Raw genomic sequence first — 16,954 nt, 5'->3', positions numbered from 1 at the left:
TTTAGGGCGGGGGGCAGGAAGAGATTAATCAAAGAACTTGTATGCATATATGCATAACCCATAGACACAGATAATAGTGTGGTGAAGGCATGAGGAGGGGGCGGGGGTGGGCTTGAGGGGGTCAATTGGGGGAGAAAGGGGGACATCTGTAATACTTTCGACAATAAAACCCACAAATTTTAGGAAACAACTTCAGGATCTTTACCACAGAGCCTTGCTAATCATTTGGCAGAGTTGAGATGAAGGTATGCTTTTGGTTTGGATGATTATGGAACAGAGTTACAGTTACTAAAAAAGGAAAAATATTAAAACCAATTTCTTTGTGGGGAAATTGTAAATGCTGGGTTGTCAAGAGTTGTGCATTCCTATCCCTTTCTTTATTCATTTTCCTTTCCCCAACTCCCCAAATCACTCAGATGAGGGTGACAGGGTATGGTTTGGGGAGAGGAATGGATTAGTGTAGGGGGAAGGTTCACTGTTTGGGAGTTTTCAAAATCGTTACGAAAAAAAAGTCTCTCTGAAGCCAGCTTAACTAGAGCAAGTGCTGCATTTTAGAGTGAGTACGTGCCTTATGTCAGTCCATTTAAATACAGCTACACCACCTCTCACCGCTCTAGAGGTGCTGCCACAGGTGGGAACCAGGCCTGGCAGCTGGGACAAAGTTAAACATTTAGTGTAGAAGAGATTGAATTAAACCAGATCAGACAAAGTAATGATTTACAAGTAGCTAATATTAATGCTTTATATTAGGAAGTTTAAGCCGTATGGAGAGGTAATCTGACTTGTTTTACTATTTCCAAATGTTAAAATTGTCAGAAAAAGGCTAAACTAGAGTTCAAGTCTCTTTCAAAATTAGTTATTATATAGTAAGCATGTTGACACTACCCGTGGTGCTCTATAATTTATTATAAATTGACTAAACAAAAATGAACTCACAAGTTCTGTAATCATGGTAGGCCAGAGCGAGGTAAGATGTTGTGGAGACATTCTTAAAAGCAACACTCTGAAGAAGAGGAACACTTGAGAGTGAAGAGTTGGCACTTGGGGCAAACGGAGACTCTCCACTAATCTCTCTGAAAGAAATGCAGCAAATGGTCAATACCTAAATAACTAGAATCATTTTAATATAAAACTTTTCTGTATAATCTAGTCTAGTTTTGCTCAAACTCTCTGTGGTGAAGGACCAACTCTTTACAAAATTTCTAATATGCTGCAGGTTGATACTTTTGTAAGCTATAATAAAAATGAATTATTAGAAAAATAAAAAGATATAAAAATACAAATGCCATTTTCTTATTAGAATCAACAGATTCTGTCAAATTGTTAAAATGTTAAAAAATGCTTACTGTAAATGTCTGTACGGGTCCACTTTGAGTAGCCCTGATCTAGTCGACTTTAAAACAACAGCACAAACAGTGTGGATGCTGTATATGTGACTTCAGATACAAGGGGTCAGGAAGGAGTTACTTATCTTCTGAGAGAGCGAGATAATTTCACTGAGGAGATGGCAACTATCATGCCAGCCCAGTCCCCAGGCCGGCTGCTGTGGCTGGTGGCTGCACAAGCACACTGACAGAGCAGCAAACAATTTTGCCCTGGGGCAAGTTCATCCCCCGGTGCATTAAGTGCACTGACATCCTTCATGAAGGTTTATCAAAAACTTATTCACTCCATACCCTGACCCTAGACTACAGACCTTGAAATGCTACTTCCAGCCAAAATTTCCTGGCTTTGCCTGTATTTTGGTCCTCTGCTTAAAGGTATATGACCCCTTATCCACAATTTAAAAATGCTAATAATACTGCCCACAGCAAAACAGTCTTACACCTCATCCTCAAATATGAATCCCTAGGAAATGTGAGTCAAATAACAAAAGGAACTACTTTACAAACATTCTACAAACTCAGTGTTTGATTGCTTTTACATACTAGTGATATTTTTTATTGTTTCAATAGAATGAATTTCTAATTCTACAACATTTTTCATCTACCTATACTTGGTATATTTCACCCCATATTACAACTTAGGGAAAGTGTATTTTCTAAGAAGCAAAAAGCCCTCCAGTTTGGAAGGTAAATAAAATAGTTTCCACTATTTACCTTGTATATCTGGAAGATATTTCTGGTACTGGTCAATTTCACTGCTAAAAATAGCAAATGCTAATCTTTTGAGAAGCATAGCTCTCTGCTCTAGCTCCACATCCCGGTTTGCAAAGAGATTAAGCGAACTACTTTGAGCCACAGCCACACGAGCTGAAAACAGAAAGCATGTGAGAGAGGTTGTGATATAGTCAGCCAGATCATTATTTGTTTTTAAAAATGGCTAGATCAAGAGTGGAAGGAACCTAGGGTAGAGAACTTGGGCTTCTCTCTGGGGCAGAGGGATTGGCAAACAGATCCAACATACACAAGCCAGATTTGTGTAGGAGCTGTGATGTGGAGAGACAGAAAATTTAGAACTAGAAGTTTCTGACGGTAAGATTACTAACAATGCCATTTTATAAACCCTTTAATATTTTATGCCATCTCCCTAATTTCTGGCCTGGCCTACCTTGCTCTCCTTGCTTATGTCTTGTCACTCATCCCCTGCTCACTCTTCTGCAATCACACTGTCTTGCTTGCTTTTCCTTGAACTCACCAAGCTCATTCCCACCCGAGGCTTTTATAATTTTTGTTTCTGTGCCTGAAATACTCTGCCCCTAGGACATCTCATGGCTTCTTTAGTTTTACCTCAAATATGAGCTCTTTAGCTGTTATTTAAAATCTATTGCATTGCTCTATTTCCTTCACAACTTCTTACTTATTCCCGAAAATAATCTTATTTATGTGACTAAGGTTAGCATAATGCCTGCCCCATTTTTGTCTTTTAATAAATATTTGTTGAATGGATAAATCTGAACCTTAAAACAATGCAGTGAAGAAGAGAGAAGCGAGAAAATGCTGCTCCTTTATTTTCTGGAAGTGGGACTGTAGTTTGTGTTTAAGAGCTTACGCAGAATTATACAGACTCACCCAACTTCGCTGCTATTTAAGGTCATTAGCTTAGTAACTTCCAAACTTAAAAACATTTTTAAAGATCCTTTTTCTTCAGAAGAAATATCACTCTTTCACTTCAACAATTACTTATTAAGTGCTTACTATGTGCTAGGTTCTACGCTGTGGTCTAAGGAAACAATTTACAGACACATGGTCAAATAGTTTTACTTATTAGTTATCACTATGTTGTCCCCTTTGAGTTTTAATATTATATTCCGATAGGGTACTAAATATAACTTGACAAAGAGCTAAGTATAACCAGTAGTGTCTAAAAAGAGCAAAGTAAATAAGAATAGATTATATACAGGAAAGACATTGCTTAGGTTGTCATCCCATAATACTCACTCATCAAATCTCTAAATGTTGTCTTATCATGTGTCATCAGATTGTCCAGAATTGCTCTCCAACTGAAAAAGGCAAGGATTAAGATATGTAATTAAGATTTTGTTGTTATCATTATTAAAAAGTGGTCTCCTTTGCAGGATAGTAATTAATTTTAACAGACTTTATGAGATACATTATCATGTTGAATAAAAGCTAGACAATGACTTACTGATTAACACAAGAGGCGTCCATCTGAAAGAAACTGGGATCCATAAAGAGGTCAAAGGCTTCTTTTTTCCAGGCTCTCCGGGTGTACTGATACCCACTAAGACTGCTGAGCAGCTGGACACAGGCTCGGTAACTAGGAGCATTATGTGCACTAGGAGGAAGGAAAACTACCTTAACCTATATGTTATCATTTTAATCATCATAGTAAGTTATTCATTAATGTTCACAGTTACCTAAAACAATGATAGGAAACAGAAAGCACCATAAGAAAAAATTTTTAATCATTATAATTCAAGGTAAAAATAATGTCATCTTGTGGTAATTCAAATAATGGCAACAAAGGAATTAATTTGCTTTGAATGAGCTATGAATTAACTAAGAAATCTACTTAAATAATAATAGTACCTGTGATTTCGGAGGTAGGGCACAACATAATGCATAATATTTACAAGTAAAGGAATAACTCGTTCTTTTTCATCACTATAGAAAACCATATCCAAAAGATGAGCCAAAACCTAAAAAAATAAAAAAGTGGAGTATAATCTAAGAGCATTCAGAGGTGATTTTCATCTTTAAGAAAAAATCTACAATACCTTAAAATTAGAAAAATCTAAAATAAGATCTTCCTAAGCCATTTTTATATGAATAGTTTCATACTGTTTGCTTTTTTTGTTCATTATTACTATAGTATATATAAATATGGGCAAATTTTACTATCTCTAACTGAGATAGGGAAGTATAGAAAAAGAGAGGTCAAGGTCCTTTTAATGTGAGTAAATAGTAAATTTAAGACTTGAAACTCAGTATTCTCTTTTCCTGACCTGGTTAAAGGGGGCTTGGGGTAAAAACAACCAAATGAACTCAGATACTCAAGTCCCAACTCTGTCAATTAATAGCTATTTGATTTTAATCATATTGTTCTAATCTTTGTGAGGCTCAGTGTCCACATCTAAAAGGGGCAACAAAAATAACCTGCAAGACTATATAACAGGATATAAAAAAGAGCATGTCAGAGGATGCATATAAAAATGTTTGGTATACTGTAAAATACTTTATAGTGGCAAGCATCATTATATCATCTCTACCCCTCCCTACCATACTATGATACAAAAGGACTTATCTTTTTATAAAAAGTACACTTTTAAAAAATAGTATTTGGGAAGGTGAGCAAAATCTAAGGTTATTATCACTAATATTTAAAAAACTAAATAACCTGATACAAATTCAAACTTTATTCTATACAGTGATTTCTATAAGTACAAAATGATTTTTCAAATTAAAAACCCTAAGAATTACTTGCTAATATTTGTGAAACTTTTTACTTGAAAGTTCATTTTAAAAAACTTAATATTTACCTCAGAAAGTAATGTCAGTGCATGAACACTATATACAGAAGGAGTTATGTTTGAGGTTTCCAGTGCAGGTGATAACATATCTAAGTAAGAGAAGATGCAGGTAAAGTTAGATCTTTCCCACTAAGAAAGCTGCCTGCTAAATACGAGGGGAAAGGGATGATTTTATGGTATTTCTAGTAATAGCTGCAATGCTTTCTTAGTGAATATACACCTACACATATAAGCCTAAATGTTTGATATCAATACCTTCAACATCAGATTCCAGAGTGGTTCCGTCCACCGTTATTTTGGGAGAAGGCTTAACTTCAAGATTCCGGCGTAGCCATGTTGTCTGTTCCAAAGAAGAACCAGCAATTGCACCAATTGCATCCACTATTTTATGAGTCACATCCTAAAGAAACAAGGAAAAACCACTATAAATATATGTACTTATATACAGGCAAATGAAACTTCATAGACAACGTTATTTGACCTTCCCATTCAGAATGCCTTACCTGAAGGTCTCTTTGGTCTTTTTTATTTTCCAAACTAGGGTTTTTCATAATAAACTCATTCAGAACCCTAAAGGAGCCAAAACAAACCGGAAATATTAAAGAAAATGAGGCAATCTAATTTCTCACAGTGAGCAAGTGACTGTGGCCTCAATTTCTATTTTGTATGTTTAATGAATATATATATTGTATCCTATGTATCCTTTGAATCACATTTCCTCTTGCTACCTCATAATTTCTTTCTTTTCATGATTTTATATATATATTGTATGTTTAATGAATATATATATTGTATCATATGCCATGAAAAGATATGTACAAGGATGTTTGCTTAACAGCATTATTTGCAAAAAAACAAAAACTGGAAAGAACAAAAATGTCCAGGAACAGAGAGAAACTGTGGCATATTCATACAATGAAATACTAAACAGCAATGGACATGAATAAATAACTACATGAAATTACATGGATGAATCTTACCAATGTGTGAAGGAAGCAGACACAAAATACAAGTTATACTTATCGTTCAAAAACCAAGAAAAATTTATCTGTGGTGTTAGAAGTCAGAATAGTGGTTATCTTTGGGGAGAAGGGAAAGGATAGTAATTGGGAGGGGACCTTAGAGGACATATGGTGTTTTATTTCTTAATTTAGACTCGTTATTATACACTTGTGTATTTACTTTATAATAATTTGTGGAGTTGTGTACTTAATTATTTGTAAGTTTTTCTGTATGTTTTGTGCATCAACCAAAAAGTAAAAAAAAAAAAACACACACACCCAAACCCCACCAATTTTAAATTGTGACATAGAAATGATTCTTACCCTGCATGTGTATATATAATATGTAATATTATATATATAATAGATTAAATTAAATAATAGATTAAATTTAAATGTTTCCATTTCCATTGTTTGCTAAGCTATTCCACTCAATATTTATTTTGACTTGGTTTTATTAAGATAAATTATATGCATAATTATTTTCAAACTCATGTAAAGTTATATTGAAGAGTAATCTTCATGTTGATTTCTATTTTATAATTAGAACTTTTTAGAGGATCAATGGAATGGTTGGGAAAAAATATATGAACAACCAAAAGTTTAAAAAGGGAAGTAAATTTCTAGTATAACCAAACATGTCCAATTTTTTGTGTAAATGCTCAATGTACACACATACTGAGAAGCAGATAGGATCCTTCATTATCTGAGAAATGAGAAAGAAAAGGTAGTTGAGGAAACAGTAAATTTTGTAAGGGAGAAGCTATAACTCATAATAGATGGCCTTAAATTTTAATGAAATTAGCCAGCAGGGTTATTTGGTGATGATTCAAACAACTGTACATATATTCCCTCTTTGGGCCTTAAAATAGTTCAGAGGCGGGTAGAGTAGATATTACTGCTTGATAGGAAAATAGCCTTGGAGAGGTTTATTGATGTACCCAAGTAACAGAAATTAGGGTTGGAAATAGAGCTTAAAATATAAGAACAGAAATCTTCATTAGAATGTTTGATTTCTAGAAGTTACCTCTCTCATTACTAAAATCATACACATGGGGCCCTTGCTGGTTTGGCTCAGTGGATAGAGCATTGGCCTGTGGACTGAAGGGTCCCAGGTTCGATTCAGATCAAGGGCACATGCCCAGGTTGCAGGCTGGATCTCCAGTAGGGAGTGGGCAGGAGGCAGCCTATCAATGATTCTCTCTCATCACTGATGTTTCTATCTCTCTCCCTTCTCCCTTCCTCTCTGAAATCGGTAAAAATATATTTAAAAAAAATAAAATCTTACACATGAGTAATCTTAACTTCTGTTCCAGGAATTGCAGACATCAAGTCCACTGCTCTTTTTATTACACCTTCAATCTCCAAAACCCTTCAGTTTTTTTATTTAGAAAATAGCATGAGGATCCAGGGATCATCCTGATCCCTGAAATTCTCAAGCAGGATCTCTAGCTCACTGTGGCTGGGCAGTCAACGATACTCAGCTACTACAGGCTAATCCACTCTCTTCAAGCTCTCAGCTCTGTCGCTACACCTTCTTTCTGCTTCCTGTTGGAAGACTGCAATCCCACAATTACTAGGAAACATGAGGTCATCTTACTGAAGAACCCTCAACTTCCTTCTTCTCCACTTTAAAATTTTCGACACCATTGGCTGCCAAACCAGAATTGCTAGTTCCCTTAAGGACAATAAGGGTAGAAGGTAAGTCTATGTATATAGAATCACACAATTACATACATTAAATCAGTATCACGGCTACAGAGGCTGACTAATAGATTGAAGTTCTTTGCTATTGGTTGAATGTATCCATTCAGTATGGTAACATATTGGCTGTCATTGACTAGTAATGACACCATTGGACTGAGGTAATGTAAAAATGTTGGGAAAAAGTTTACTCTATTCCCTTTCTGTTCCCCCTTATGTCTTAAGCAGTCCTTTTCAAACTTTAGTGTGTACTAAATCACGTGGGAATCTAATCTAATAATAGACAAATATGCAAATTGACCATACCTCTGACACACCCACAAGCCACGCCCACCATCCAATCAGAGCGAGTATGCAAATTAACCCAAACCAAGATGGCTACAGCCACAGAGAGCAAGGTTTCCTAGGTAACAGAGGAAGCCAAGCTTTCCGCCTGCCATTTCCAGGCCTAAGCCTCCACTCAAGCTACAAAGTTTCAATTATAGAAGGTAAACAAATTCAAACAAATGGCGGCAGAATGGAGCTTGAGAGAGCAGGCCAGGGTTGTCGCCGGCAACAGGGGAAGCAAAGCTTTCCACACACCCTGGCCAGGCCCACCCACTTAAGGCAACAAAGTTTCAATTATAACCCCAACACAAATGGCTTCGGGCCTTGGAGGGAGCCCCAGGCTTGGCTCTGCTCCAGGCTACAAAGTTTCAATTGTAGAAGGAAAATAAATTCCAGATACCAGGGCCTCTGCTTGCGTTGCCAGGGGGCGTGGTTGACCTGCAAACCACCACAGGCCCCTTGCTCAGGCCGCCCCACGCCCCCAGGGTACCCCACCCTGATCAGGGACACCCTTCAGGGTAAACCAGCTGGCCCCCACCCCTATACCAGGCCTCTATCCTATCTAATAAAAGAGTACAATGTAGATTGATCATCACTGCAACACACACTATAGCTGCCCCCATGTGGTCAAAGATCCTGCCCCCATGTGGACACAGGATGGCCACCACAAGATGGCCAGCAGGAGAGGGCAGTTGGGAGGCACCTGGCCTGCAAGGGAGGGCAGTTGAGAGGGACCAAGCCTGCAAGGGAGGGCAGTTGGAGGTGATCAACCCTGCAGGAGAGGGCAGTTAGGGGTGACCAGGCCGGCAGAAGAGGGAAGTTGGGGGCAAACAGGCTGGCATGGGAGTGGTTAGGGGGTGATAAGGCTGGCAGGCAGAAGCGGTTAGGGGCAATCAGGAAGACAGGCAGGCAAGCAGTTGGGAGCCAGCAGTCCTGGATTGTGAGAGGCAGGCAGAAGCGGTTAGGGGCAATCAGGAAGGCAGGCAGGCAAGCAGTTGGGAGCCAGCAGTCCTGGATTGTGAGAGGGATGTCCGACTGCCCGTTTAGGCCCGATCCCTGGGATCGGGCCTAAACGGGCAGTCGGACATCCCTTGAGGGGTCCCAGATTGGAGAGGGTACAGGCTGGGCTGAGGGACAACCCCCCTCCGTGCACGAATTTCGTGCACCGAGCCTCTACTCTTGTTAAAATGAAGATTCTGATTGGGGATGGTCTGGGGTAGAGCCTATGATTCCACATTTCTAACAAGATCCCAGCTGATTCCAATGCTGCTAGTTGAAGGGTCAACCTTTGAGTGTCAATGTCTTAGAGAAAATGCATCCTTCTTTCTCACTTTTAGACTTGGTGCCATTCAATGCTTTCCATTCTTTCCCCGCTGTCTCTGGAATCTGGTGCTATCAAGAAGGTTCTCTCTAGAATCTGCTGTCACGCTCCACTTACATTACACTTACTGAAGACCATCTTACTAAAATAGGCCAGGCACTATTTAAGATTTTAACAAATATTTAACTCATTTAATCATAACAACTCTATAACAGGCACATTATCATCCCCTTTTACAGATGGAGAGGTTAAATGACCTGCCCAAGGGCACACAGCTAAGAAGTAAAGGAGCTGGGATTTGTACAACTTCAGAATCTTTGCTAGTAACAAGTCAAGGTCCTCAGGTCTTCCTTACCATTAATATGACCTTTGAAACACATTTCCTCTTGCTACCTCATAATTTCTTTCTTTTCATAATTAAACACCTTCAAAGAATAACCCACACTTACTTTCTCATTCTAACCCTTTGCTGTTCACATCTGTGCTTACTATCTTGCCAAACTCCTTTCCCCTAAATCACCAACCCTCTCCAAATCATCAATAATTATAGCCTCTTATTTATCCTCATCTTCCTTAATCTTTCTGGTATTACTTATGCCCTCTTAACTTCTTTGCTTTAAAACACTGAATATATCTGGTTTTCTTCTCACTTTCCATTATTTGCCTTTCTATCTCCTTTGCTGACCTCTTTTCCTTCTTCTTTGTCCTGTTCTTTCACTCGCATCAATAGTTCATACTCCCTAACTCCCACTTGAAACCTAATTCCTAGTCCATCCTCTTTCCCCTTTGATCCATCCTCCTACTAACTTGTCAGTCATGTCTCTCTTCAACACCTACAATCAGTCCACCCCTGCCCAAGACCAAATTTCTTAAGCTAAAATGCAAAGTGCTTCTCTATCTAGCTCCCATCTCCCTTTTCATCCATCCCCCATTCCACTGCCTGTGCCCTACTCTATAACCAAACAGACAAGATATCTTGCCCAATATACCTTCCGCTTTCTGTCTTCTACAACCTCCTAGAAAGAAGGTTTTCTGTTCCTACCATCTCCATTCACAGAGCAAGTATTTATTGTGAACCAAGAATAATAGTAAGCAAAAAAACAATGTCCATGAAATCATGGTGCTTGAAGTTAAGCAAGGGTAACTGGAATTTATCAAATAATCATACAAACTAGTAAGATAAATCAGGAAAATGACTTTTCCAAATCTGTTTATGCTCAGGGCCTTGAACTCAAATGACCCTCCTCTATGCAGTCCACTTCAGCTATCCTACTCACTCCTTCCCCCTTTTTATTTTTTAAATGTATTTTTATTGATTTCAGAGAGAGGAAGGGAGATGGAAAGAGAGATAGAAACATCAATGATGAGAATCACTGATTGTTTACCTCCTGCACACTCGTACTGGGGATTGAGTCCAAAACCCAGACATGTGCCCCGACCGGGAATCGAATTGTGACCTTCTGGTTCATGTCACCTCCTCCCCTTTTAATCCACAGTCTCTCCTCATGAAATAACTAGTGTTGTAAGTTTTACACTAGCACATTTACATTTTGTATATGTATAAACATGATTTCTCCATCCCTGCCCACTCCTTTATTTACAGGCCTCATGCTATACATCTAGTTTTATACCTTGAGAATTCTTTGAGATGGTAGAAATCACATGGTCACCCAAAACATCTGATATATAGCAATTAAGACAATGAACATTCTTCATTTATTCAAAATAATATTTTTAAGTGAAATTGCTTACCCAAGTATAAGGAACTGCCCTGGGGCTGGAAGACTCAGTTGTATAGAGTCTTTCAGTAGGATCAAAAGTGATGCCCAGCTATCCACTAAATTGGGCACTGGAATTCTGCAAGATAAATATATTTTTTATATATACATATATAGAAATCCACAGTAAACTTTAATTTTCTTTATAATTTTACCAACAGTCTTTAACAAATTCTCCTTCTAGTTTCTCTGAAACATTCCCTAAATTTTTATAGACTATGAAAAAACAAAATCCCTAAAAGCTTTCTCTTTTCTTCTGTTATATAAAAAGAATATCAAATACATTTAATACCCAGTATGATTTATTAGTCTATAAATTTTGCTGTAGAGACCCTGTTTTTAACACATGGACTCTCAAAACTAAAATACAACTAACATCATAGTCACCTACTCCCTAACCTGTTCTCTCCACTTCTCTCCTTTACTAGTTCTTTTTTCTTCATCCATGAGTCTGTCTCATCTTTGGGAGACCTGTTAACCTACCCTAAACAACAGTCTCTCACCTATAGAGAAATTATCTTGTGTCTGTCTGATCTTAACCCTAACACCTCTATGTGTCTATGTTTGGATTTTAGGCAGTCACAACCAGTTTTAATACACCATACAACCTAACTTTATAATAATGTCCGTCATAGACCACAAAACGATGCCATGCTTGGTGATAAAACCAAATTACCCTGTAACAGAGGATAAGGATTCAAATTCTCTAGTAAGAATTTTATCAAAATTGAAGTCAACCAACTTTCTATTCAGGGGTTAACTAAATGGAAAATTGGAATGCCATAACAAAAATATATTTTCATATTATCATTACTAACATTTAAAAAATCATATTAGGCTACCACATATTCATCTATATAAAATAATAATAAATTTAGTGGCAGTAGGCATGGTTTCAATAGGACTCAGCTTTTTATTTATATTTAAATAATTTTCTTACAATTCAGTGTTTTAATACCCAGTGTATCTTAAATACACTTAGGTCTTAAGGTTTTATATGTTTGGGTCATGAAGATATCCAATGACTCGTATTAATATATCCAGAAACAATGTTTCTGTTTCTAGCATTTGTTCTTTTAGTTTTAGGGGAAAGAAATAGCAATTTCTTGAAAGAATTCAGGTGCTTTTCTCCTATGTTTCCTAACTTTTATACATTGCTAATACAGTAAGGAGAGATCCACATCAGTTATCTTACCTTTGAATATAAGCATAGAAAAACTGAAGCATGCAGACTTCCAAAGAAAGATGTTTCTATAAACAAAAGAAATCAATTTTACAGTGAAGAAAAATGCTGCCTTTGCTTTTTCATTGTTGCAACTACTCTATTTTACTGCCAATTTTTAATTAAAAAACAAAACAAAATCAAACACAAATTTGTCATAAAAACAAAACAAAACCATGCAGCTCTCTTTCATTTAGTACGGGGAAAAACTCAAGCTATTTAAAAAGTTGAAAATGGATGGAAAGAATAGAAAGATTCTCAATTCCTACCCTACCACTCCAGCTATTACTTTTAAATGATCGATTTACTCTGTAAATACCAAATCTAGTTTTATTTTAATTAGTTTATGCTTAGTTGGTGCTATCAGAATTAAGTTGAGATTTTTTTTATAAAATGTGCTTTTAATCTATTTTATCACACATTTCTGTTAAATTAATATAGTTAGCCAAATTTGGGAATAATGCCTAATATCTAAAATGTAGACTTTATCTAAAAATAGTGCTGAGTGAAACATGTAATAAAAAGAACACCTGTATTTAGAAATTAATACTAGGTAAGAAAATGAAACTGTTGGCCACTGACATCCACTTTGTTCCTTTAGTAGAAAATATTCCCTTGAAGTTTTCCCCTTTTATCACAAAGAAAATGAAGTATCTAATCTACTCAGAACTTAATAGAGTAAGAACAGAGGGGCAGCAGGTCGAGTGTGTGTGTGTGTGTGTGTGTGTGTGTGTGTGTGTGAAATTTGCTCTTGTTTTCATATCCTGCACACTTAGCCCAATATTTGGTACAAGTAGATGCTGAAAATATTATGCTGAACTGAGCGTTCACAGGCAAATTTAAAATCCTTTCACAAATGCCCCAGAGGTGATTTCAGAATAGTAAGAAAAGTACTAAAAATATAAGAACATTGGCTATTTACATATCCAAGCACACTTTCCCTATTGGCAAATAAAGGAAAAAATGTCAAGATTTTCAGATCTGTGTAATAATTCTTTCATGGATGTGATTAGGTCTCTTTTGAATGTCCTGAAGTCTAATGTTTGCAGTTAATAAACAATTTCTAAGAAAATATGACCTCTTAAAATTGCTAGAATTAAAAGCAGAAAAAGTAGAGAGGCCATAATTTTACTACTTGTTGAATTTCATGTCTGCCTAATTAAAGACAGTGCACTATGAATGCAGAGATTGTGTTATTCATTTTCTGTAGCTCTTCGAAGGTACAGTCTTGTACATGATCAAGAAATGACACTGACTAGAACTAAAGGTATAGCAAAACATGGTAAGTTTACAGAATTAAGAGATTCATTTTGAGCAACAAGACAGGGATGCCCACTTTCATCGCTCTTATTCAACATAGTACTGAAAGTCCTAGCCACAACAATCAGACAAGAGAAATAAAAGGTGATCCAATTTGAAAGGAAGAAGAAAAACTGTCATTATTTGCAGATGACATGATACTTTATGTAGAGAATATTAAAGATTCCACCAAAAAAACTATTCGAACTGATAAATTCAGTAAAGTAGTAGGATACAAAATAAATATCCAGAAATCAGTTGCATTTTTATATACCAATAATGAACTATCAGAAAGAGAAAGTAAGAAAACAATCCCATTTATAACTGCCTAAAAAATACATAGGGATAAATTTAACCAAGGATGTAAAAGACCTGTACTTGGAAAATTATAAGACACTGAAGAAAGAAAATGAAAAAGATAAAAATAAATGGAAGCATATACTTTGGTCATGGATAGCAAGAATATTGTAAAAATGTCCATACTATCCAAGCGATGTATAGATTCAACATAATTCCTATAAAAATACGAATGGCATACTTCACAGAACTAGAACAAATATTCCATAAATTTATATGGAACCACAACAGACCTGAATAGCCACAGCAATCTTGAGAAAGAAGAATAAAGTTGAAGGAAGCATGCTATCTAATATCAAACTATACTACAAGGCCATAGTAATCAAAGCAGCATGGTATTGGCATAAAAACAGACATATAGCCCTGACCAGTTTGGCTCGGTGGATAGAGCGTTGGCCTGTGGACTGGGGGGTCCCGGGTTCGATTCCGGTCAAGGGCATGTACCTTGGTTGCGGGCACATCCCCAGTGGGAAGTGTGCAGGAGGCAGCTCATCGATGTTTCTCTCTCATCGATGTTTCTAACTCCCTATCCCATATATTTAAAAAAACCACCACAACAACAGACACATATTAATGGAACAAAATAGAGAGCTGAGAAATAAACCCATGCCTGTATGCTCAATTAGTATAACATTTCACAAAGTAGGCAAGAATATACACTGGGGAAAAGACAATATACTCATTACATGGTGTTGGGAAAATTGAACAGATACATGGAAAAAATGAAACTAGACTACCTCCTTTCACCATATATACAAGTATAATCTCAAAATAGATTAAAAACTTAAATGTAAGACTGGAAACCATAGAAAAGATAGGTAGTAAAATCTTGGACATTTCTTTTAGCAAGTCTCCTTGGGCAAGGGAACACAAAAGCCTGCACAGCAAAGGAAAGCATCGAAAGGAAGGGAGGAAGGGAGGGAGGGAAGGAGGGAGGGTGGGAGGGAGTGAGGGAAGAAAAGACAATCCACTGAATGGAGAACATATTCACCAATGATACATATGATAAAGGGTTAATATCCAAAATTTATAAAGAATTCATACACCAAAGAAATGCAAATAATTCAATTTAAAAATGGGCAAAAAACCTGAATAGACACTTCTCCAAAGAGGATATACAGATGGACAATAGACATATGAAAAGATGCTCAATGTCATTAATCATCAGAGAAATGCTATTTAAAATCACAAGAGATATCACCTCCTGCCTGTCAGAATGGCTATCACCAATAAATCCACAAATGACAAGTGTTAGCGACAATGTAGAGAAAAGGGAACCCTTGTGCACTGTTGGTGATAATGCAGATTGATGCAGCCATTGTAGAAACAGTGTGGAGGACCCTCAAAAAATTAAAAATGGAACTGCCTTATGACCCAGTGATTCCACTTCTGGTATATATCCAAAGAAACCCAAACCACTAATTCGAAAGAATATATGCACCCCTATGTTCACTGCACTGTTAATTACCATAGCCAAGGTATGGAAACAACCCAAGTGCCCATCAATAGAGAAGTGGATAAAAAAGCAGTGGTACATATATACAATGGAATATTACTTGGCCATAAAAAAGAACGAAGTCTTAACCATTTGCAACAGCATGAATATTATGCCAACGTGTACTATGCTAAGTGAAATAAGTCAGTCAGAGAAAGACAAATAGCATATGATTTCATTTATATGTGGAATCTAAAGAAAACTATAAACAAACAAAATAGAAACAGACTCATAGATACAGAGAACAGACTGCTGGTTGCCAGAGAGGAGGAGGATTGGGGACTGGGAGGAAAAGGTGAAGGGACTGAGAAGTACAGATTGGTAGTTAACAAAATAGTAATGGGGCTGTGAAGTACAGCATAGGAAATACAGTCAATAAGATTGTAATAACTATGTATGGTGTCAGATGAGTACAGGAAAGATCAGGGGGAACACTTTGTCAAGTATATGAATGTCTAACCACTATGCTGTATACATGAAACTAATACAAAATAATATTGAATGTAAACATTAATTGAAAAATAGAAAAAAAAAAGACAGATTCATTTAAAAGAGAAAGCAATGAAGAAGCTTTGAGAAAGTCAACGACTGAGGTAAGCAGACCTTGGACTCTGGCTCTGTGTTCTTCCTTTAAAGGACCAGAACCCCACCAGCCTTCCCTTCCCCGCCCCTAAGAATTAGATCACACAGCTGTTGACTGCCTTAGACGTACATATAGAGATATGAGCAGTAAACTGTTTTTCACTAGCTACAGAATGATCACAATAGTAAGTCAGTGAAGTTACTGATAACTGTTTTTATTACAGCAGTACAAGGGCTACATGCACTCATCTCTGCAAAAAGGACATTACTGTACAACAAAAACCTTACCTACCAGCATCATTTTTCAAATAGAACTGTAAACAAAAGCTGAGAAAACCTCTTCTTACCTTGTCTTTTGCTATGGCTGGGGGCTGCTTTAAAACTTCTTTCACAGTCTGTATAACAGTTTCTGTTCTCATGACACTGATTGAGCGAACCAGTTCTACCAGTAAAAGCTGTTCTTCACTGGCTGCAGGAATAACCTGGATAACACATCATTGTATTTATACATAAATACATAAGTCTTTTAAGAGGACTTTCAAAGGATTTTTCAAGTCCATTGATTATATATCTGGTAAAATTTATATTTTTTTATCAGTAACACATGTACATTATTTTTAAAAAATCATATAGGACAATAAGCCTGAATTTAAAAAAAAAATTGCAGTCCCCTATCCTTTCTCATGACCCAAAGCAACCATGTTCAAATCTTAGCTCTTTTCTATTATTTCTGAATAATACACAATGCTATTATATTTTCCTATTTCACTCCCCCGCCCCTTGCCCCAATTTTAGATATTACCTACTGACTTCTAACTTTAGGAGACAATGATTGAGGTCGCTTACTCTTTTCTTCCTGTTCTCCCAACATAGTTATATCATTAATTTTACTTAAATAAACATCCAGTGTTCACATGCCTACTTATGGTTGTGCT

The 16,954-nt window shown here is 36.7% G+C and overlaps 1 protein-coding gene across 1 annotated transcript in view; it reads right to left on the bottom strand.

The window, feature by feature from the left end:
- DOP1A (DOP1 leucine zipper like protein A) overlaps positions 1-16,954 on the bottom strand; it is a 102,905-nt gene that overhangs the window by 9,148 nt on the left and 76,803 nt on the right. The window contains exons 24-34 of the mRNA XM_028161180.2: positions 16,367-16,501; positions 12,260-12,315; positions 11,039-11,143; positions 5,437-5,503; positions 5,189-5,333; positions 4,943-5,022; positions 3,993-4,102; positions 3,589-3,738; positions 3,381-3,442; positions 2,100-2,252; positions 937-1,073 (exon numbers count right to left, since the gene is read on the bottom strand). Of these exons, the coding sequence (XP_028016981.2) occupies positions 937-1,073; positions 2,100-2,252; positions 3,381-3,442; positions 3,589-3,738; positions 3,993-4,102; positions 4,943-5,022; positions 5,189-5,333; positions 5,437-5,503; positions 11,039-11,143; positions 12,260-12,315; positions 16,367-16,501 (1,200 nt within the window). The remainder of the gene's footprint in view (positions 1-936; positions 1,074-2,099; positions 2,253-3,380; positions 3,443-3,588; positions 3,739-3,992; positions 4,103-4,942; positions 5,023-5,188; positions 5,334-5,436; positions 5,504-11,038; positions 11,144-12,259; positions 12,316-16,366; positions 16,502-16,954) is intronic.

Source organism: Eptesicus fuscus, chromosome 10 (genome assembly GCF_027574615.1).
Source record: "Eptesicus fuscus isolate TK198812 chromosome 10, DD_ASM_mEF_20220401, whole genome shotgun sequence".
In the NCBI taxonomy this organism is placed as follows: domain Eukaryota; kingdom Metazoa; phylum Chordata; class Mammalia; order Chiroptera; family Vespertilionidae; genus Eptesicus; species Eptesicus fuscus.
This window is presented reverse-complemented; position numbering and strand designations above follow the sequence as displayed.